The sequence below is a fragment of the Symphodus melops genome (assembly GCF_947650265.1).
Source record: "Symphodus melops genome assembly, chromosome: 14".
Classification (NCBI taxonomy): domain Eukaryota; kingdom Metazoa; phylum Chordata; class Actinopteri; order Labriformes; family Labridae; genus Symphodus; species Symphodus melops.
The window spans coordinates 18,228,637-18,251,788 of record NC_136704.1 but is presented as its reverse complement, the minus strand read 5'-3'; the positions used below and the strand labels follow the sequence as shown (position 1 = coordinate 18,251,788).

At 38.5% G+C, this 23,152-nt stretch overlaps 1 protein-coding gene and 1 long non-coding RNA gene across 3 annotated transcripts; both read left to right on the top strand.

Annotated features, from left to right (window-relative positions):
• The first annotated feature begins 676 nt into the window (after positions 1-676).
• Positions 677-6,345, top strand: ssr1 (signal sequence receptor, alpha). Its single transcript, XM_079361902.1, has 9 exons — positions 677-886; positions 2,871-3,004; positions 3,162-3,258; positions 3,511-3,614; positions 3,727-3,885; positions 4,085-4,161; positions 4,256-4,334; positions 4,522-4,615; positions 5,751-6,345. The coding sequence occupies exons 1-9, from the start codon at positions 817-819 to the stop codon at positions 5,816-5,818; spliced, it is 882 nt and encodes a 293-aa protein (XP_079218028.1). The 5' UTR covers positions 677-816; the 3' UTR covers positions 5,819-6,345.
• A 2,798-nt stretch (positions 6,346-9,143) lies between these two features.
• LOC306835405 lies at positions 9,144-22,682 on the top strand. Of its 2 annotated transcripts, XR_013780637.1 has the most exons (6): positions 9,144-9,262; positions 11,403-11,561; positions 11,981-12,079; positions 12,725-12,792; positions 12,877-13,584; positions 21,494-22,682. It is a non-coding gene; the product is annotated as an uncharacterized lncRNA (long non-coding RNA). The 2 variants fall into 2 exon arrangements; XR_013780638.1 differs by lacking the exon at positions 21,494-22,682 and having other exon boundaries at positions 12,877-13,604.
• The last annotated feature ends 470 nt before the right edge of the window (positions 22,683-23,152 follow it).

Sequence of the window (23,152 nt, the reverse complement as noted above, 5' to 3'; positions counted from 1 at the left end):
CATGTGTACTGACAACAACCCCACAGGAACTTTAGTGTATTTCACATGCATGTTGTGTGAAGTAAACCATATACCACCGTACGTATTTTGATCATTTTAGACAGGAAGATCCATATCAAACGCAAACTAAATAATGAAAAACACAACATATTGACATGGAATAAAATCATTATTCATCACAAGATAAGGCTTTATATTGTATTTTTTAAAAGATAATTTCATAAAACCCAACTGATGCTTCAGAAACTGTTGAAAACTGAAATTATTTGCTTGGTAGTATTAGCAACACATTTGTCTATGTTTTATATAATTATAATAATAATGGCACAAAGACAACATATCAAATGTTTCTTTAGACTAGTTTCGGTCTAAATCTTAAAGTTTCACTTTCTTTATTGGCAATTTCCAGCCAGTAGACAGACCTGGTGTTATGTCGAAATCTGTCACAGCAGTTACATTTTCCCCCTTAACTTAATCTAAACCCTGTCAGTTCTTCGTTGCTCAGAATTCCTGCAAAGTCCTCAAACTTAATTGAACTATTTATTATTATTATTTGTTGTTGTTGTTATTCCCTCACATATTAGAAATAACACAAAAAAAGTCCATAATTTAAAAAAAAGAACTGTTAAACGTTATTGTTTTTTATTATTATCCAAGCACAGCGCGAAGTGAGACCATTGACAATTTGCTGGTAGTCAGACAGTCGGTTCCTTCTGCGCATGCGCTTTGGTGATCGTAACGGAAGCAGCACGGCAGCGCTCACAGCTCGGCTGTCTGACAGACACTGAATGAAAACGCACTGATTTCGACCTCAAAATGATGAAATTTCTACCTAAACTGCTGCTGCTGGCGCTGCTGGCCTTCCCTGCGACTATTCTCATCAAAGGTAGGTTGGTGTTTTTAATCTGCTCGTCGTGGCTTCAGGTGAAAGTAACATAGTGTGATTAGCTGCTAAACCCTGATACGCTATCGTTAGCTCCTCGGCTAACTCGCTGCTGTGAGGAAGGCCGCTCTCTGTCGTACATGTGCTATTTTAAAGTAAATGTTCACTCTAAAACCTTTACTATTTAAGAAAATGTATAATATATTGGCCCATAGAGCTTCTTGTTATGAATGTTTCATTGTCTCTCTCAGAGTTTGCTGCGTGTTTGTGTGACTGATTAGACTGACGTGTCCTTACTGCCTGCTAACTGTTAGCACATAGGCTAATTCGCTGTGTTAACAAGGTAACTAGCCTTTTAACAGCTTCCTGCACATATTTATCAAGTTAAACTCAATATTATAAAACGTAATACCTCAAATAAGTTCATAGCATATCGTAAAAGAGAAGGTTTGAGGGTTTGATAGTGATAATCGGGATAAAGTGAGCTGTACAGCAGATCTGATTCAAAGGGCTGGTTGACCTTTGACCTTTAATGTGATCACTTTATTAGACTTAGACTAAACTTCTTCAAGAAATAGATTTAAATAAACTGCTAGAGGAGGAAGTATTGGGTTTTATTCGAGTGACACAAGGACTCATGTTGGAGGGACCGTTTCCATATGTGTGTGTATGTATATATGCATGTGTGTATGTATATATGCATGTGTGTATATGTTTGTTCTTGCTTGGTAGTTAATTGTATTCTTGTATTTTATTTTGAAAGCTTTCACAAAGTTTGCTGTCATTGTTATTTGCTTTGTTTGTGTTCAACATGGATAATTAAAAACAGAAGAACTGTTTTGGAGCTCTTTAACGAATATTTTATTGATTAGTATTTCAAAGCCCTTATTTTGTGACATATAGGTGCAGCCACTACTAACACAGAGATCAGTCACCAGCTGCATTAACACAAGAATAAGTGACTGTAAGAAGAGGAAGCGAGACAAATTCATATATATGAATGTGTGTTACGCTAGATATTTCTTAGAACATCTTACGACATGATTTATGGAACCACACTCTTTTTGCTGTCGATTGGCTACGGTGGCTCGAAAGACCTTGTTGTCATAAACATGTCTTTAGTCCAGCACTGTAAACAGCTGTCAAGGAACTGCTTCTTTCAACTGAGGAAACTTAGAAACATGGTTTCGCAAAATGATTTGGAGCTCATTATCCATGCCTTTGTGTCTTCACGTTTAGACTATTGCAATAGTTTGTTTTCTTGTCTTAACAAGAAAGAGCTCTCGAGACTGCAATTAGTTCAAAATTCTGCAGCAAGAATTCTGACCCGCACAAATAGGAGGACCCACATATCCCCTGTTCTGAAAGACCTTCACTGGCTACCAGTGTCCTTTAGGTTCAGGTTTAAAATCCTGGTTCTGGCCTTCAGAGCCCTACATGGTCAGGCTCCCTCTTACCTTAGTGAGCTGATCCAGCCTTACGCCCCTATGCGAGCGCTGAGGTCTATGGATCAGAACCTGATGAAGGTCCCTCGAGCTCATTATCACACTAGAGGTGACCGGTCGTTCCAGGTCGTTGCTCCGAGCCTCTGGAATGAACTTCCATCATCCTTGCGCTCAATTGATTCAGTTGACACTTTCAAGAGTCAACTGAAGACGTTTTTATTTGTCCAGGCTTTTAATTAGTCTCTTTTAGGGCTGCTATGATTTTTTGTACTGTCTATATATTGCTTGTGATGTTTTTAAACCCTGTTTGTGAAGCACTTTGTGGCCCCTGCCTGCGAAAAGTGCTATATAAATAAATTTTACTTACTTACTTACTTACTTGTTAGCTGGGATTAGTTTAGCTTTGAGCTAACTGGTATCATTGACAACAATGTTGATATGAAGCTATTGTCACAGAGATACAATAAAATGTACCCGTGTTTTAATAACACATTTTTAAAATGTATTTTGATGTAACAATTTCCAAATTTAAAATCCATCAGGGCCGGTGGTCAGCGCCCAGGATCTGACTGAGGATGAGGAGGCCGAGGCCGTGGATGAAGATACCGTGGATGATGTGACAGCGGAGGACGAAGACGACGAAGCGGAAGTGGAAGACGACGAAAATGCAGAGCTAGTGAGAGAAAATCTTATTATCATGGCCTCGTGGTTCTTTTTTCTCTTTTTTTTTTTTTGCACTATCGAATCAATTTAAAGTAAACATGAAAATGATTTTGTTCACAGCTCATATCAAACTCTTCTAAACTTTGATAAACGTGCGTTTGTTTCTGTAGACGGAAGAAAAAGAAGACGAAGAAGAGGAAGCGCTGGTCGGAGAGGTGAAAGCTTCCCCCAACGCTGACACCACCATCCTGTTTGTCAAAGGAGACGGTAACTCTCTAAACAACATTTCTCTCATTCATAAATCCTCTGCGTGGGGTGCGAGAGGAGGGCAGTGCTGTATATTTTAGTTGTCTTTCTGTAGTATTTATTTCATTGATTAATTTTTGTAGTTTCTGATAGTTTTTTTCCTCAGTTTCTCCAGATATTTGTTTCTTCAGTTCTTTTTTTTTTTTTTTTTTCTTTTGTGTGGCCAGTGACTCCAAAGTCATAGTAGTAATTATTCTGTTTATTTCCCTCCAGACTTCCCTGCTAACAACATCGTAAAGTTCCTGCTCGGTTTCAGCAACAAAGGATCCGAGAACTTTGTCGTGGAGTCTCTGGACGCTTCTTTCCGTTACCCACAGGTTCAGAAAAGAAAGCACCTTTGAGCTCTTAGTGGCTTGAAATACAAATAGTTCAAATAACCAGTGGAACGTTTCTGCTGGAGTTTTCTAACTCGTGTTTTTTCCCTGTCAGGATTATCAGTTCTACATCCAGAACTTCACAGCTCTCCAGCTCGGCATCGAGGTTCCCTCTGGCAGACAGGCCACGTTCGAGTACTCCTTCATCCCCGCAGAGCCAATGGGAGGACGGCCTTTTGGACTTGTCATCAATCTTAATTACAAGGACGGCAGTGTAAGAGGGGAGGGGTCATAAGCCTATTTTCTTTCTGTGATAAATGTAGTGAAGAGTGTAATTTAACTCTGCCATCTCTCTCTCTCTCTCTCTCTCTCTCTCTCTCTCTCTCTCTCTCTCTCTCTCTCTCTCCCCACACTTAACCAACACTTTTTTTTACCTCCTTTATTTAATTTTTGTTTTGCTTTTCTATCTGTAGGGAAATATTTTCCAGGACGCCGTATTCAACCAGACAGTCACCATCACTGAGAGAGAAGACGGACTCGATGGAGAGACGTAAGCGCTTGCCTCCCTTTGCTATTTTACTTGTTTTGTGTCACGGCCTACTTTAATTTCCGCTCAATATGCTTCTCTGCTCCTTCTCGCTCAGGATCTTCATGTACGTCTTCCTGTCAGGCCTCGGGCTCTTGGTCGTCGTCGGCCTTCACCAGCTGATGGAGTCGAGGAAGGTACGGATATTACAAGGATATGACAAAAAGGACCTCAATATAAAAACCTTGGGGGAAAAAATAGGGTGGAAGACTTTGTTCAAACTATGAAGAGGATGGCAGAAAAGGACTTTGGATTGGATGTACATCCACAGCAGACTGCATTTACTCACTGTGTGTGTGTGTGTGCGTTTGTGTGTGTGTGCAGAGGAGGCGTCCGGCTCCAAAGGTAGAAATGGGAACTTCGAGCCACAATGACGTGGACCTGAGCTGGATCCCGCAGGAAACACTCAACCAGATCAGTACGTATGACCCGCATCCTGAACACACACACACCTCCGGATGTTGTCAGCTCCTGCTTCGTGCACCTTTACTCTTCACTGAGCAGATTCTACATCTGACTGCAACGTTCATCCAGCTTACTCTGCTCATCGTTCAGAGAGTCAGAAACTATCCTTACATTCATTATAGCTAATAACACTGTCAGTCTGTCAACATCAGTTTGTTTACTCAAGTGAAGGTGTTGCTTTATCAGTGAGCATCTCTGACACACAGAGAATAGATAGATAGATAGATAGAGCTGTCTACATCAAACAGAGAAGTGGCCGCCTGGCGTGCCCCACGTCACATGATTCTCATCGCCTGGCGTGACTTTTGCAACATGCACACATCACACGTTAACAAAAGAGAAGCTTGAGCCTCCTTCTCAAAACAAGAGCTGGATGTTAGAGTTCAGATCTTGTCTTTTGGTTTTTTTGTTTGTTCACAGATCTTTGATTCTCTTCCTGCTTCAACTGCTCCTGATTACACTTTAACTTCACTGTGCATGACGCTCACTCTCTCTGTTTCTTCTCTTCCCTCTCTGCCTTCCTCGTTTTCCTGCGTCTTCAGTGCAGAGTCGCAGAGGTGAGGTCTGCTTTGCTGTGTGTGTGTGTGTGTGTGTGTGTGTGTCCTGTTAGTTATTGAGCTGTGGTTTTATTCACTTTTGCCTCCAAACTGATTTGAATAGTTTCTCGTCATTGATTATTTCTTCAGTCTCTTCGGCCTTTCAGTGTAGAACATTTTTTTAACGTGATCACAGGAAATCACATTTCCACACATTGTTCATGAACATACGATGAAGCCTGAGTACTTTTGTGCTCATCAAATAAAAACGGTGTATAAAGGAAATGGTTGTATTTCAAAACTATAACGATGTAATCAAATGATCTGTGTTATCTGGATATGAACCACTTACATTTGAATTAGTGAGACTTTTCCTAACCACAACAAATGTAGTCACTAGTCATTGATGGTTAATGTTGTCAGTAACCCAGAACAGCAATCCTGTCATAGTTTCCTTTGAAGATAACCGTTTGGATAGTTACGGATAGTTTCTCATGAATGAATCTTTGAATGTTCAGTTTAAACAAATCAGTGTTTCCTCTTCTGCTCCAGACAGAACCTCTCCGAAAAGATCTCCTCGCAAAAGAAGCCAGAAGCGCTCGGCCGGATCAGACGAGTGACGCCTGCCTGGCGCCACGGCAACAGATCTTTAGTCACCTGTCTGCATTGGAGGGGGAGAAAAGGGAGGCTGTGAGCGCCACTGCGAGCGCAACTCCGCCTTCTTTACTGAGGAACTTTAACCAGTGCCAAGCACAGCTATGACTGGATGACTGGCTCTACTTTCAGCTTAAAAACTGTTCAACACACACACACACACACACACACACACACTCACACTCACACACATACATACACACACACACACACACACACACACACACACACACAGGTGTTTGGAGTTTAAAGGCAGGTGAGGATGTTTTCTATACACATTTTTTGTTTTCTGTTTGCCTTCGTAAGAGAACTGCTGATTTGATCGTCGTGGGACAGTTTTGATTGTTTCTTGGTTGTTTTTTTTTATACCTCCCACTCTGGTGTAGGGCTGAAACAAATAGTCAACAGGTTGAGCATCAAAATGAATTTGTCACACGGTAAAAAGGACAGCTTTTATTTGTAATGATGATAAACTGAAGATCTATCTCCCTGACTGATGATTATTTGTCACTTTTTTTTTCCTACATTTACCACCAAATAATAATGTAATCACTATTTACAGCCCTAGCCTGGAGTGTAAAAACGGTAACAAATGCAGTTATTTTTTTCAATGTGCGTTGTTTATTGTAGTTTGAAGTTCAGAGCATGTGTCTCATTTCTTTCTTTTTTTTTCCTTTTCCTGCTGTCTTTTTTCTACTGCACTGATTTCTGAGAATATTCTGATCCTGCTGTCGGCTATCATCGATTCACACACTCCTGACGCTCGGTCGCCAAAACGTGCAAGGCCTCTGTGCTGCCGTCCTGTTAAATGTAGCAGAGTGAAACGCTTTGAGCTCTTTTGTCTCTGAATGACGGGAGTCTTCAGCCTGTTACTGTCAAACGAAAGGTTTAAAATGCGACCGAATTAGGAGTCAACATTAAGAATCCAAATAAAATGTAGGAGCTTGCAAGAGCGCACTCAGTAGCATCTCTGTGTACTTTTGTGTGCTGTTGTATATAAACTCCAAAAATAGGATGTCACGATTTGGAAGCAATAAGTGATCGGCAGAAAAAAAGGTTGAGATGAGCCGTTCAGTTGCTCTGCCTTTTGTACTGTTGGAGTGACACCAAGACATAAATTAGACTGGAACACCATGACAGACGTTTCTGGCTGTTCTCTTATGAAAACTGATGGCAGAATTCAAGATTTTTAAGTTTACTACAAAGGATCTTCTAATTCTGTTGAAAAGCTGCAGAATGAAATATCACATCAGCGTGATGCTTCAGTTTTCTAATCAAGTCTGCAGCTCCCAAGTGGAGCTGATAGAAAATGTACCTGCCTGACTTCATTAGATAATTAACCAAACACACTCGCGCTACAGAAACTAAGAGGAAACCTTTTAGCGCGTCAACAAGCATCTCAACAACTCAGATTTCACTTCATGTAAAAACGCACGATTTAAGAATGACAGAAGCCCTGAGAGGCGAGCGAGGACAAAAAGATTCTGGTTATTCTATTTTTTAAAGTCTGATCTAAATGGTTTCCTCTTGTGTTTGTGAGCTGTAAAAAGACGCATTTTGTTATTTTACTTGAAGTTTTTCCAATTCCTTAGTGTTTGTTTTTGTAGAATTGAATAGGCTCAGTTTTGGTATCATTCGTCTGTCTGGGGAAAAAGGATGCAAACAACTTTTTCTCTGCTACTATAACCTTCTTGGCCTAAAACGACAACATTGTCATATTTTGCATTTAACATAAAATAATGAATTTTCCATCCTGTGACTTTTCTTGTACTATATAAATTGTCATCTCAATATCACAATTTGATTATGAAATCTAAGGATTGTTGAAATCTTTAAAGTGGCGCTCACATTTAGTCATCCTTGAGATAACGCTCGCCTTTTTGCCCTGACTTTTTTTGCTCCGAAGAGAAAAGTGTTCAGCTCAGACTAAAGAAATGTATTTTCTTCTTCTCGCAGTTAAATATCAAACCCTCGACATGTGCCTGTTTTCTACTTTTCTTGATTCTCTTTGTAACCATCTTTTCAAAATCAGAAGCTGAATTCACCATAAAGTGGATCAGACTGTTTTTGTTTTCTAGTTTCTTTTTCAGTTAACATGTTGAACTGGCTGAAGCACTGGTGTAAATACTGGCTGATGGAGGAGCAAAATTACTGAGCTAATTTATTTGAGTGACAGATTTGGTCTTTAATAGGTTGGGGTTTTGTGCACTGTTCTTTTTATTTTATTTTATTTTACCACTAGGGGGCGGCACTGATTTGCTCTGCAGAGTTTTAACCTTTTAGCCTTTGTGGTTCTGTGAGGAAATGACCTCAAAGTTTGGATTCAAACTGTTTGTTTCATGTTGGAATTAGATAATCCGACAAGTTGCAGTAACAGAAAAACACACAGTCTGGATTTAACGCACACCTGAGACGGATTATAGATCCACAGAAAACTGAGCAGATTTTTTTTTTCTAAGATGATGGGGCTGTCATTCAAAGACCGAAGCTTCGACTCTTATTTGCTTTTAAATGTGCTGAAAATAAACTTTGATGATTTGATCCTGAGTGCTTTTTATTTGTGTCGTATTTGACTCCTGTTACTATTTGTTGAAATGTAGAGTTAACATCTGAGCAGAAAAAATCCATTTACATATCAATTATTGTTCCTAATACAGTAGTACATGAGTGTGTACATGTATGCATGATACTTTTTTGGAATTGATCCAGTAACTTTCTTTGTTTGGAAGCTCAGGGAGCAAAATTGTAAAATCAGTTGCAGTTCTATGTAGAAGAATGGAGAAATTGCTGTTCTACCTCTGCCTAAGAAAATAGTTTGTAGGTGTTTGATCTATATGAAAACATAAAAGTCAGTTAAACACCTGTCGTACATTCATTCGTACATACAAACACACTGTTTATCCCTAACAATATTGCATAGTAAGTCATGTTTTAAAACCAAAAGTAAGGTCAGATCACTTCAATCCAAAACTTTAAATGGATGATAAACTTGCAGAGTGTTTAAAACATTTTGTGCAGCATTGCCTGTCACTAGTTCCTATTGAATGTTTTAAAGCGTTTACTTTGAGAGGAGCAACTGGCCAGTAAAGTCTTGATGCTGAAAATTCAAATTCCCTTTGCAAGTTTATTCACATGAATGTGTGTGTCCTCGTCACAACTCCTTCATTCCTGTGTTTATTTCACCATCATGGTTAATGTGTTGTAATGTGGAACATTTCTATGACGACATCCGGGTATGAGGAAATAAATGTCCACTGACTTTATTTTTAGAAAGTAGAAGCCGAGGTCCAGAGTACGATTCAGAACAGGAGTAAAGAGGAATGCTGCTGAATGCTTCATACACGCTTTTATCTTTTATGTTTCTAAAACAAGGATCTAAATGCTGCATTGATAGATGATTGTATTTTGAGGTAGGTAATGCTATTTTTTTTTTCCTATCTTGAACAAAGATTAACTCATGAAGGTTCTGCTGCAGCTATAAAGCACAACGTTCCTGCAATTGTTTCTGCTGATAAGACTGTTTAGAGCATTAACAACAGTATGCTGCAACTTATTTGTCTGCTCTTTGAATGCCATTAGACTGAATCAATACGTTCTGTCAACCAACTTAAATCATGTTTCAAAGCCTGCATAAAGGGATGAGTGGGTTCAGGGTATTTTGGATTTAATGAATAAGAACATAAACTTGCAGCCATTAGTCCCAGCTTTTTTGAGGGTGGAAGGAAGTCCAGCATGATACAAGACAGAGGAAGCTTCATGTGTTTTAAAGATAAAAGTAAAAAAACCATTTCAGGCCAAAAGTCAATATTTCACTGGACACCACCTTAAACTAACTAACCAACTCCAGTGCGCAGCTTGTAGCCTCCAAATCAAAGCATGCCACAGGATCTTAAAATATATTAAAAAAAATATGCATATGCACACAGACACACACACACACACACACACACACACACACACAGACACACACACACACACACACACACACACACACACACAGACACAGACACACAGACACACACACACACACACACACACACACACACACACACACTACCGTTCAAACGTTTGGGGTCACCCAGACAATTTTGTGTTTTCCATGAAAAGTCACTTTTTTATCAAATGAGTTGCAAAATGAATAGAAAATATAGTCAAGACATTTACAATTTTAGAAATAATGATTATTTAAAATAATAATTTTCTCTCTCAAACTTTGCTTTCGTTGAAGAATGCTCCATTTGCATCAATGACAGCATTGCCGACCTTGACATTCCGACTGTTAACTTTCAGAAATTTCACCCCATGCTTCCAGAAGCCTGCCACAAGTTGGATTGGCTTGATGGGAACTTTTTGTGTGACGTACGGTCAAGCAGCTCCCTCAACAGCTCAATAGGGTTGAGATCTGCTGACTGCGCTGGCCACTCCATAATAGATAGAATATCAGCTGTAAAATGGAGTGATAGCCTTCCTTATTGAAAATCCCTTTTACCATGTACAAATCTCCCACTTCACCAGCACCAAAGCAACCCCAGACCATCACATGACCTCCACCATGCTTAACAGATCAAGTCAGGTTCTCTTCCAGCATCTTTTCAGTTGTTCTGCGTCTCAATGTTCTTCTGTGTGATCCAAACACCTCAAACTTAGATTCGTCTGTCCATAACACTTTTTTCAGATCTTCCTCTATCCAATGTCTGTGTGCTTTTGCCCATATTAATCATTTCCTTTCATTGGCCAGTCTCAGATATGGTTTTTTCTTTGCCACTCTGCCCTGAAGGCGAGCATCCCGGAGTCGCCTTTTCACTGTAAACATTGACACTGGCATTTTGCGGGTACTACAATGAAGCTGCCAATTCAGGACCTGTGAGGTGTCTATTTCTCAAACTAGAGACTCTTATGTACTTGTCTTCTTGCTTCTCTTTCTACTCTGGTTTGAGCCTGTTTGTGCTGTTCTCTGAAGGGAGTCGTACACACCGTTGTAGGAAATCTGCAGTTTCTCTGCAATTTCTCGCATGGAATAGCCTTCATTTCTAAGAACAAGAATAGACTGTCGAGTTTCACATGAAAGTTCTCTTTTTCTGGCCATTTTGAGAGTTTAATCAAACCCACAAATGTGATGCTCCAGCTACTCAACTAGCTCAAAGGAAGGTCAGTTTTATAGCTTCTCTAACCAGCTAAACTGTTTTCAGCTGTGCTAACATAATTGCACATGGGTTTTCTAATAATCCATTAGCAAACACAAAGCACCATTAGATCACCAGAGTGATGGTTGCTGGAAATGGGCCTCTATACATCTATGTAGATATTTCATTAAAAACCAGACATTTGCAGCCAGAATAGTCATTTACCACATTAACAATGTATAAAGTGTATTTCTGATTAATTTAATGTTATCTCCATTGAAAAAAACAGTGCTTTTCTTTCAAAAATAAGGAAATTTCTCAGTGACCCCAAAGTTTTGAACGGTAGTGTACACACACATGCATGTATTCTTATTCTTATTCGTAGTATTGTTACTGTGTTGTGCTTTTGGTTTGTGATCTCATTCAGGTTTTTGCTTCGTGTCAGACTCAAAATGAGGCTCTGCGATGAATTCGATGATGGAAACACAGCAGAAGAGCAGATTGCACATTCTGCAGCCTCCAGCTGCTCGAGAAACTTGTCCCAGCTCAACCTGTCATGTGTCAGCCGCCATCAACAACCTACAGAGTGAGACCAAAGTCATGACTCATATTTTGTGTAACTCACCATTGATAAAGAATACCTAATGATCCTTATATTTAATAATGATCATAACAAATGTGGTAACCTTTGCGTTGTTTGTAAGCATGTGGAGGCCTGGTTTCGTGTGCTGCTTGTACAGTGTTCATGTCAAAAAAGATTTGTTGTAGATTTGTAATTAAAGGGACATCTTTAATTACAAATCTACAACAAATCTTTTTTGTGCATATAGACATTCATCCTAAAGTGCAATGCAACTTTTTTCCCCAATCAAAAAAGAAACACACTTTACAACCTAAGTCATGTCTGAGGAAAGGCTGTACATACTGTTTTGTAAATATATCCTGTTATTAAAATCTATTATTAGTGATGTAGATATTATTTTTGTGATGTCGTTCTTCTTTCAGTGAAAATAAACAAATGCCACTTACAGCCGTTTATCTCCTGATGACACAGAATCGATCTGAAGAGATGATCGATTTCCACCTGGAACCTTCACTCACAAAGTAAGATCACTTAAGTAAATATGAGAAGGGCAGAACTGGAACTGGATTCCTTTAAAAGCAAATGATCTGTCAATCATTCTTTGGTCCATCAGTGAGTTGTTGTGTTTATGTTAGGGTGAAGAATAGCGAAAATTTTGGTTCAGTGTCTCCAAGGGCCCAACATGATGTTTGTCTCAATTGGTTCAATACCTAGAAATATTCAGATTACTGTCATAGAGAAGGAAAGAAATCTTTACATTTAAAACAATTAATGTAGTTGAAGCTGAAAGCAAAGTTGTCAAACTCAGATCTTTAAAAAAGTAATCCACAACCAAAAGGTGACATTGTGTTGACTGAGGGTACTTTTCATATATGCCCAGTGAGTTTGATACTTTCTACTCCTAATTCTTACTCATGGCTTTACTTTGGCATTTCTGGGCCTAAATTCCACCTGTCATTGTCAACCAGGCCATTTAAAAAAAACCTCTCCATTTCTTTTAGTCTTTATTTTTTAAATCTGATTCAGAGATGAATCATCAATAGTATCATTTAATTACAGATTTACTCTTCTAGTTATATGATGTGGGTTGAATAACCTCAGGGCAAACTTTTTTGTAGCTTTAAGCAGAGTAGATATGATACCAACAAATTTCAATCTAATTTCAGACTTGTGTGCAGGAGAACGAGCAGTAAGGGAAAGCCACCATGTTTCTAAATCCATCCCAACCATTACAGTAAGTTAACTTCTCTTTGACCCTTTTTACAGCAGGTTGTGCTGCTCTTTGGTTGTTAATGAGGTATGTTATTATATTTTAAAGGTTTTGATGTTGTGAAGAATGAAGCCTTGAAGAGCGGTCATGAGAGGAGAAACACCAGATATCGCTCTGAGCTTCATTTTTCAGTAAGGCCCGACAGTTTAAAGCTGGATCTCTGCGAGTTTGTTTTCACAGTCAAAGGTCGTCATGAAGCTGCTTGCTCAATGATGTTGCACTGCATGTTTGCAGAAATGAAAATCAACACTAACCTTTGGAACTGAATATTAACGGTTTCTGGATTTCTGCACAACACTTACGAATGTAAACTTTATCATTTCAATGTTGTAATTTTTCACACGTGCTGGAACAGTCAGGGAACGGAAACTGGAACAGCAGATTGTATTTTGCAGAACAAAAGAGGTTAAGTTTAAAAATGTACTTTTTTAAAGACCAGGGTTTTCATTGCACTGTAACTAATTACATGTTCTACAACATATCCTTTCACACACTGCAAAGATAAACTTGCCAACAGGCCTACCAGTCTATTAACTATTGAATGATTTGGTGGAGGTCATTAATTGCTGTTTTCATCCACAATGTGTCAATCTTTGGATCCGTTATTAGACTCTCTGAAACGTTATGACATTTTTTCATATTCTTCTTGAAGTTGGCAACACATCTCAATTTGTTAAAACTTACCTTTGTAATCCAGACAACTGAGAAGTTTACCGTTATGTTTAGAAATTATTGAACTGAATAAAACCGGTAACTGTAAAAAAAAAAAAAAAAAAAATCCCTCTTTGTCCTTTTTTTGTTGTTGTTGTCAATGTGTTTACAGATGCCTGTTAAGAACTTTAAAGTTGGCTACTATCTAATTTAGTTTCAGCTCTCTCAAATCTCCAATGGAAGGAGCGAAGAAAAACTGTTTCTCTTGCAGTACCTTGATTGTGCAGCAGGAGGCAGCATAACTCCACAGATAGGTTATTATCTGAATTTTCTAGAAATAAGATCTGTTTGACACTTTTCATTCTCTTTGTCTTTTTTTATCCTTTTTAAGTCATTGTTTTTTTTAATTCGTTGTCCTTTTTCCGTGTTCTTGTCTCTCCTTTATTCTTTGATTTATTTCCCTCTTCTCCTCACATTTAACAAACAGCAAATGGTCTTTTTTTACTTTCTCCCTTTTTCTTTACTTCTTTTCTGCTCTTCTATAATGTCTCACTCTCTCTGTGTGATACTATTTTTCTATCTTACTGGTGCAATTATTAAGGGATTCAAACTGATTATCGAAACAATATCATAATGATAAAGAAGAGGACAATTCATGAAAGAATTTGGTTTCTGTGAATGTTATCTGTGTGTGCGTGTGTGTGTGTGTGTGTGTGTGTGTTATCAGAGAGCGTCAGCTGGCTCTCTTCTTTGTTTTTAGGTCACTTTTACGCCGACTCTCCTTAAATCAGTCTGAAAGCAGCTCTGCTCTCTAAAATAGAAACAATTAGTGCAGGCTTGACATTCAACTCTTTCTCTCTTTCCTGTCTTCCTTCCTTCTTTCCTTCCATCCTTCCTTTGTACCTTCCTTCTTTCCTTATAGTAAAGTTTTTTGGGGGTCCTTTATGCCTTGACAGCTAAAAAGATACAGGAAATGTTGGGAGGAAAGAGTGGAAGTAACATGCGCAGCAAAGGGACGAGGTCAGATTTAGTACATGGGACACACGACAGACTAGCTGTGCCTCTTCTGTTTGGTTTGTTTTTAAAATCCTTGTTGTTGTGTTTCTTTATGTTTAGGAAGTATTAGTGTCCATCTGTGCTCAACGTGGAGACTGTGTCATCACACCTCAATTTTATCGATTTATCTTAGTTTGTTGTTACCCAGCTGATACTGTCAATCGATCAGAGGAAATAAACATCAACTAGTTTTAATGTTAGTGTCTAACTTTTTTTATTTTTCTCCGATGTCTAAATAAGATAAGACTGTATTCATCCAGAGGGGAAACTTTTTTTACCAGATAAATTGTTGACTGTAATGTTTTGAATAATATATATATATATATATATATATATATATATATATATATATATATATATATATATTTTCTTTTTTTTTTTTTTACTTTTTCAATGAAGGCACATTCTGTTTAAGTTTTAAGATTATAACATGTAGTCATGCACGCAAAAGTGTTTTTTAGAAGGGATTTCAATTAAAGTTGATTTAGATTGGCAGTTGGTTTCAATGTTTTGATACACTTTAGTAAGACAACCATTTACAAAAAGTAACTTAATCAAAGTAATGCAGAGTTACATGAACACAACACATATTTGAAATTAGTATTTTGTCTTGTTCCTGAGCCAGCCATTTTTTTTATTTTTTTTTTACAAATGCAAAGTATTCTCCAGTTCAACAGACTTAGGTTGGAAATTTGACTTTTAAAAGTGAAAAAAATAAATAACGGCTTAAATGGTATATTTTATTGAACCATTTCAACATTTAAGGTGGTGTGTGTGTGTGTGTGTGTGTGTGTGTGTGTGTTTGATATCCCTCTTGAGAGTGAGGTCAGGTAACACACCTATTTTTTCCTGTCACGGGACCTCATCAACACTTGGTTTCCATTGTGAGGGAGAACACACACACACACACACACACACACACACACACACACACACACACACACACACACACACACACACACACACACACACACACACACACACACACACACACACACACAACCAGTGTAAAGGTCTCTCATGAGACTCCCAAGTACTGGGGAGGACTGAGAGATGGTGGAGTCAAAAAAGGAAGAGAAGATGAAGCAACAACTACACTCACTACCGTCTGTGTGTGTGTGCTTAATGACTAAGCTCATAAAGAAATGAATGACATCACATGCCCGTTCCTATATGCTGCATCAGCGACTGACCTGTGTGTACTCTGTAAGTAGGCTGTGTATGTGTGTGTCTGTTGTTTATTCTGCGTGTGTGTGGCAGGGGTGTCTCTTTTGATCCTGATGAGCAGAGAGAGCCACCGTCAGAATGAATACACCCAGGACGAAGGAGAACAAGGAAAGGACTATAAAGGAAGTAAAGACAGTGAGGATGCTCTTATGCTGAAAACTTTTTTTGACGCTCCTGTTAGGAACTTTTCCTGTATTCACTTTACAATATCAGCTTGAAATAATGTATAAATTCTAGAAAAATCTATAATGTAGGAGCATCTGTAAAGGTGATACCCATGCTGCATCCTTCTGAAGGTGCACTTGGGAACGATTATGTCACAGAGACGCATCTAAGGCTATCCAATTTCAAAGGCTCCTTCGAATGCGTCTGCGTCCACAGATGGTAAAAATGTGTAGCTTTTGGAACAGCGCTGTGCTCAACCATGTCACCACCTCCTGACCAATCAAGAAGGGTGGGGCTTATGACTTCATCTTTGTCAACAGCAATGACGGAAGAGAAACTAATCTGGCTTGGTTTTTTTTTTTTTTGAGGAAACACATTCCTTCTAGTCTAGATTTGGTTCAGCTGTAAAAAAAAAAAAGAAAAAAAGAAAAGGTGAGCCAGATAGCTGGTGACACAAACAGGAAAACCTCTCTGGACCAGACTGTCTCATTTTAGTTTTGTCTGAGCAGTTATGGGCTACAGAGGCTGGGTCCTTCAAAGGATATTACACTTGAATCAGGAAACAGAAGTGTCCTCGGTGATGTCACCCATCAGTTTTTGAAGCCTAACGATGGTGGGCTTTGAAATTAATCTCCATCAAACTTTTGAAAAAAGGGGAAAAAGACAGAGGGGGAGTTAAGGCGGGCCTTAAGCCTCCTGACAAATATCTACAATGTGCTCACCTCAAATCAGAAGCTAATTATGTAATTTATGCACAACTTTTGACCCTCGTACTTTCCAGAAGGATGCGTTTTATAAACACTCACCACCATTTTGTTTGTATGAAAATATGGGACAAGGGTAGCTCTGTTCAGAAAAACTAATCTAGTTCAAAATTCTAGATGTTTATAGGGGGCAGTGGGCCACTTTAGTAAAAAGGGAGATTGTAAAATTGGACCCAATAGGGTTTTCTTGTCATTTGCAGCCAGCCTCTGGTGGACACTTGAGGAACGTCAGTTCTTCAATGATATCTTCATTTTTAAACACCAAAGGTTGCTGAATAGATTCATTTCAAACAGAATAAAATGAAAGAAATATGAGCTTCAGATTCTACAATTTAATTTACATTATAATAGAATACAAAACAGTCTGCAGTTTTTAGCATTTGGCAGGACCCCAAAATAATACTAAATGATTACTGAACCTCAGGATAAATGTCAGAAACATAAATCTGTTAGAGTGAACTGTTCCTTTTCAGAGTCGAGTTTGATTTTTGGCAGAGAGACAGATGGGGAAGCTCCATTTAACATATGCTGAGGAACACAGGAACCCCCTCTGCTAAGTGTGTGTGTGTGTGTGTGTGTGTGTGTGTGTGTGTGTGTGTGTGTGTGTGTGTATGTGTGTGTGATTACATAACCATGTAAACAACTCACACAAACACTTTTCTCTCTGTTCAGCACTTTGCTCAAGGGCATTGAAACAGTTCAGAGGGCAGACTGTCAGTAAGTTCACATGCACAGTTAAGTCACACGACGGTTACAGCTTGATTAGGTCATTTAATTGGAAAACTGTCCTTGTCCTACAGTAAACACCGAGGAAGCATCGGTTTCTTGATGGAAAAATGTCAGACTCCGCTACAGTAGGTGGCAATAGGACCCCTAAGGTTAGGGACTTTTTTTTCTAACTGCATGCTAATATACTGACTGTGTTTCAGTCAAAATACCTCATCAAACAGTTGCAGCCAATCTAATGATAATTCCACCAACAAGAATCACATCAGCAAATCATCCGTCTCAAATGGGAGGATAAGACAAACTCAGAAGGTTTACAGTTTTCATTCATATGTAAAGGTTATTTACCGATGTTCCTTAATGGTTTTTAGCTTTACTTAAATCACATGTATTTCTATTCCTGCACGGGTCATACATTTCTTTGTGTTGGTCTATTTTCATTTGCACAGGTTTCATTTTAAATTTAAGTCATGAAGGAGCTTCCTTAAAATGTTACCTGGTATGCATGTCTTGTGTAATGTCATTGGATGCCTTGACTTTCACGCCTGACCAATTAAATGCATCTACTATATACTATAATTCCTGATTACTGTATAAATCAATAGGCCTACATTATACATCTTTACATAAATAATAAATAAGTCTGTGTTTCTGAAGCTTTAGCTGGTCATTTATTTGATTTCATTTCACTTCTGTAAACGTTCACTAAAAGTGAATATAAATGTTAACAGAGCTTCAATTAGGGATTACTTTCAATGACGGAGAAATCCAGGCTGTCAAAGAGAAAAAAGGGAACAAAAGAGGAGAAGAAGAGGGAAATAAAGCAGAGGGGACATGAAGAGGAAGAGAGCAACACAACAGTGGGTATTTCAAGTGTCAACCTCAATCTGCGCTGACAAACACACACAGTCAGGCAGCATTACATCATGAGTTCAGCTTCGTGACACAAACGGGAAGTGTTGGCGAGGAGAACCCAGGTCCAGCGTACGATGGAGGGATAAAATTACAGAAAGACGGATGCAGACAAGCACGCGGAGTCAAGGTTGTGTGCAAAACGCAATCTGCCTCGGGTCAAAGCATACCCAGAATACAACGACACATACCAGACGCCATAAACCTGTCTATTTGAGCTGTGATGCACCACTAATATGCTGACATGACAAAAAAAAAAAAACCCTGCCACCCTGCTGTGTAGATCCAGAGAGGGAAGATGTAGACAGGTTAATGTCACCTTACAGCTAAACCTGTAGAAAAAACGTAAAGACATTCCTATAAATTCCTACGTTGTCCACATTATTTCCTCCATGTCATCTCGTGTGTTAGGGTTGCAATTCAAAGTGTCTGAACACATTGCAGGAAGGTTCAGTACAGGCATAGACCTTAAGAAAAAATCCCGTCTCACTTACCAGGAAGAGCTGTGACTTTGAAGAGAGCAAGAAACGTCTTCTTGAAACATTGTCTGTTTTAAATACCTGAATAGGGGCACTGATGGCCTCGTGGTGAGGTTGCGCCCCATCTACAGAGGCTATGATCCATGCAGGTAGCCCTGGTTTAAGTCCAACGTGCTGCTCCTTTCCCCCCCCATGTGCCCCCTCTCTCTACACGCATATCAACTTGTCTAATGCAAGAGTCCACAAAAAGTTGATTTTGTTCTTTCTCTATATGTGGCCGCATTTTGTAAAGTTTTAATTCACCAGCCAGCTGAAATGTGCTAACTCTGTTTGTGCAGCCATGCAATTGCATCTGGAGTTATTTATTTGAAACAGTAAACAGACATAACAGACTAATACATGTCTCAAAATTGATCCAGTGGTGTCTGGCGAGGCTTAACGTAGAAGTACTTTAAAAATCCATTCCACCCGCTTGTATTACAGTGCAAACAGGTTTTAGAGGTCAGACAAAAAAAAAACTTTGTGCATGGATAGATGAACAGAGTGATCCTAACCATCATCATCATCATCAAGGTTTTTTTTTTTTTTTTAAGATTATTCGAGGAATCAAATCCACAGTTGAAATAAAAAGAAAAACACAGAAAACTGTCACAACAGGTTCAGTATTAAATTCTTTTCTTGTTTATTACAGGAGGCTTTTGTTTTATATACAGAGACATGTATTTGCAAAATACTAAAAAGTATTTCAACTCAAAGTACTAAAAAGTATATATATATATATATATATATTTATATATATATTCATATAATATTGTCGTAATTATTATTATTGTCTCTAAAACACCAAAGTGGGGTCACTGAGGCACAGCTTTCGCCTCCTTTACACCGAGGTTTCACTGGCGATTTATTGATGGTTGCGCAGCGAGAGCATCGCTGAGGTCAGAGGAAAACCAGGTAACTTGTCTCCCTCAAGTTTTTTAAAATTTACATTAAAAATTGTGTCAGTTAAAATAATTGTTTTGTGGACAAACAAATGCCACTTTCGTTCCTTTTCTTTGCATATGTATCAAATCCTTCACTCCTTCCTCTAACTCTAACATTTATCTTCTCTTCTGTTTTCAGCTAAAACATATACAAATTCTTGCATCGAGACGCCACTTATCTCCGCCTTAATATATTCAAACTAAATGTGTTTTGGAAGAACTGCCAGCAGACTCAATTTGTCCTTAAAATGACATTGTTGAGAGAAGTTTTTCCAATTTCGACCAAAGACTCAGGTGTCAGGAGGGAAACATTTACAGATTCCTCCCCTTTTGTTCCTGAAAAAGGCAACTTTCTCGAGATATGACGACTGATATGAAGCCGGAGACCAGTTGAAAACCGTTGTGAAACCAGTTTCGGTGTAAACGGGGCGGCAGTGATTTAAGCAGTGAGAGGAGGCCTTGAAAAACCAAATGAATGACGACGAAAGAAGTCAGAACATCATTGTTATTAGTATCCTCATACTGTAAATAAGATACAGCATCACTCAGTGCCTGTTTACATAACTGATGTATTGCATTTATCACACAATTAATAGTAACAATAGTAATAATAATGAACAATGAAATCACTTGTTATCTGTGCATTTCCTCCACGTTGGTACGTCAATGTCTGTCCTTTTGTTTCGATGATGACAGCAGCTTTTGGTTTTGAAATGGGCCAGTCTACAGCGAGTCTTGCCTGTCTGTTTTCAGCTTTGATTGGTTCCTTCTCATTGTTTTTATTAAAAATGGCCATCCAAGACGGAAGAGTCAGCTTGTCGATGGAGGGGTTGTTGGTGAGCCTCTTTCATTATCAAAAAGCATAATAATCAATCCATCAATCAACCAACCAAATGTTACACCAATCAAATCATCACTCGATCTGCCAGTCAAGAAATCAAAGAATCAATCAGTCCGTCAATCAAGCACGTTATCAATCAACCAATGGGGAAAGCATGGCTTGGAGTTTTGGGGTTCATGTGTAGCAGGCACACTCTGGGACTATTGCTACTGAAAACAGCCCTTCAGCACAACTGCAACCTGAAATACGCCTCGCAGCAGAGTACAGCAGTGTCTTAAGTATTGACCTAGTTTATATGGTTTTCTATTCTCAATAGAATCTAGTAGAAATAGAGTCCAGAAGGTGCCAGAAAAGGTTTTTTTTTACTTCTTTGTTCCTTTTCTAAATGAGTCTAATAAAGCGTTTATTGAAGATCCCTCGGGTGACCACGACAACAGAGACAGAGAGAGAGAGGTTGTTCGAAATATTGAGATCAAAGCAGACTGAACAAACGCTGTACACGCACACTTTGCCTCTTCATCTTGATAAAACCGAGACAGTGCTTCTCAGCCGCTTCATGCCGCTGTCGTCACCTCTTTACCTGTAGAGCCATAATAATACTGCCAGCACAGCATCGGGGAAACCAGAATCCATCAGATTTCACCAAATGCTCCAATTGTAATTGTGCATTTTTAGGTTTATAGGTTCATACAGGGAGAACAAGCTTGTGTTAACGAAAATGTCCCCAAACTCACTTAAAAGGTTTTCGCAAATAGTTATTGCTAGACGCGCTTTGTTTTTGTTTTTGTTTTGTTTCTCTGTGCAAAATGGATACAGAGCCGTTTCTTTCGGCCTCCAGGACGCAGCTTAAACATGCAAAAGTAAAAAAACAAAAAAAACAAACAAAAAAAACAATCTCAATCAAAATATAGCAATAAAGCAAGAAAATAAATAAATACATTTCACAAGAGTCTCCTTTTAAACTGAAACTATTGTTGGCCAAATCCTGAAATTGTTTAGCAGCATATTTTTAACCTGCTAGTCAAACAATTCAAATAATTTTGTTTTGAATTTTTGAAAGCATGGACATGTACCTTAAGTTTACCGCCAACGGAAAACAAACAAACAAAACTGTAATCCGTTTTGTTTTTCTAAACCTCAGCAGAAGAATCAAACAGAAGTCAACAATTTAGCTCTTCAAACTTGAATTAAAAATCTTCAACAGTTTTGCAGAATAAAAAGGCAAAAAGCTTTTGTAATCATCATACCAGTGTCCTGGAAAAACCTGCCCCGCTGCAGACATTCATTTGCACCAGGGGATGAAAATTCATATCAAGCAGTTTGCAAATTTAAGAAAGATCAATTCAAGACAGAAATTCACCTATCACAACATTTCCTGAGATTACACCAACAGTTGTGACTCCAAACTCAAAAAAAGATGATTTCAAAAGTTTTGTTCTTATGCAGTCAGACCATGAACGTTCACTTTATATGCATCTATTCTCTCTGGTAAATTGCTCGGGAGGTGGCTGAATGCTAATCGTTTCTAAAACCTCATATTGAGCTGAGAAGAGCCAGAGTGGAAGTAAAGTTAGTACGGACATAGTTAATGGTCAAGGAGGTGATTAAAGACCAATAATCAGGTCAATATATGATTCACTCTAAGTCCAAACACCCCATTATGAATACTTCTGTTAAAAGTCTGTCATCTCCTGATCCGTAATACAACCTTTAAAGTCCAGAAACAACTTTCATTTGATTCTCCTTAAAAATGCTGTTTGTGGAACAGCGTGAAATATTTTCTGCTTCTCAAAATAAATGTGACTCCGACACCATCCTGCTGTCCTAAAGACTCTCAGGGCCGAATACACTGCTGAAAGTAGCTCCTAATAGACTTTATTTAAAGGGAACAGCAGACAGACACACAAACCTCCAGAGCAGGCCGATCTCAGAGAAAAAGGGCGGGTAATAAATAATATTAGTATTTTATAGTTAATGCAACATTTTGGATACAGCCTTTAAAAACCATCAAAGAAGAAAAATATTTCCATTAAACTCTGCGAAGAGAAACATCAGCTGATGTGAGAGAAGGTTTTTCCAGGACACTGATGACTGATACAGGACTGAATCACTAAAACGAAAAAGAGAAAAATCCTGATGTAGATGAACTGATTTGATTGTCGCACTCTGGTCAGTGCTGGACAACGCCTCAAAGGTCTTAAAACTTTTCATCTTTAAGACTTTGGTTTGAGTGCGTCTTCAGTGTGTTTTGCCCAGCTCCGACCAGACGGATAGAACATGACAGCGGGTGATTTGTCACAAAGTCAGCAAAGGGAAGGAAAGGACATTTATCTATCCCACGAGAGTGTTCTCTTATTACTGCTGCGTCTTCCAACTTAAGATCGTTTTTTAATAAGTAACGTTCAGCTGATCCTTAGCGTACATTTTGGACACATCTCTTTTTATCTGTTCATTCACTTCTTGCCATATGTCGTTTTATGTTCATAGATAAAAAAGTAAAAAAAAAAAAAAAGACAACAT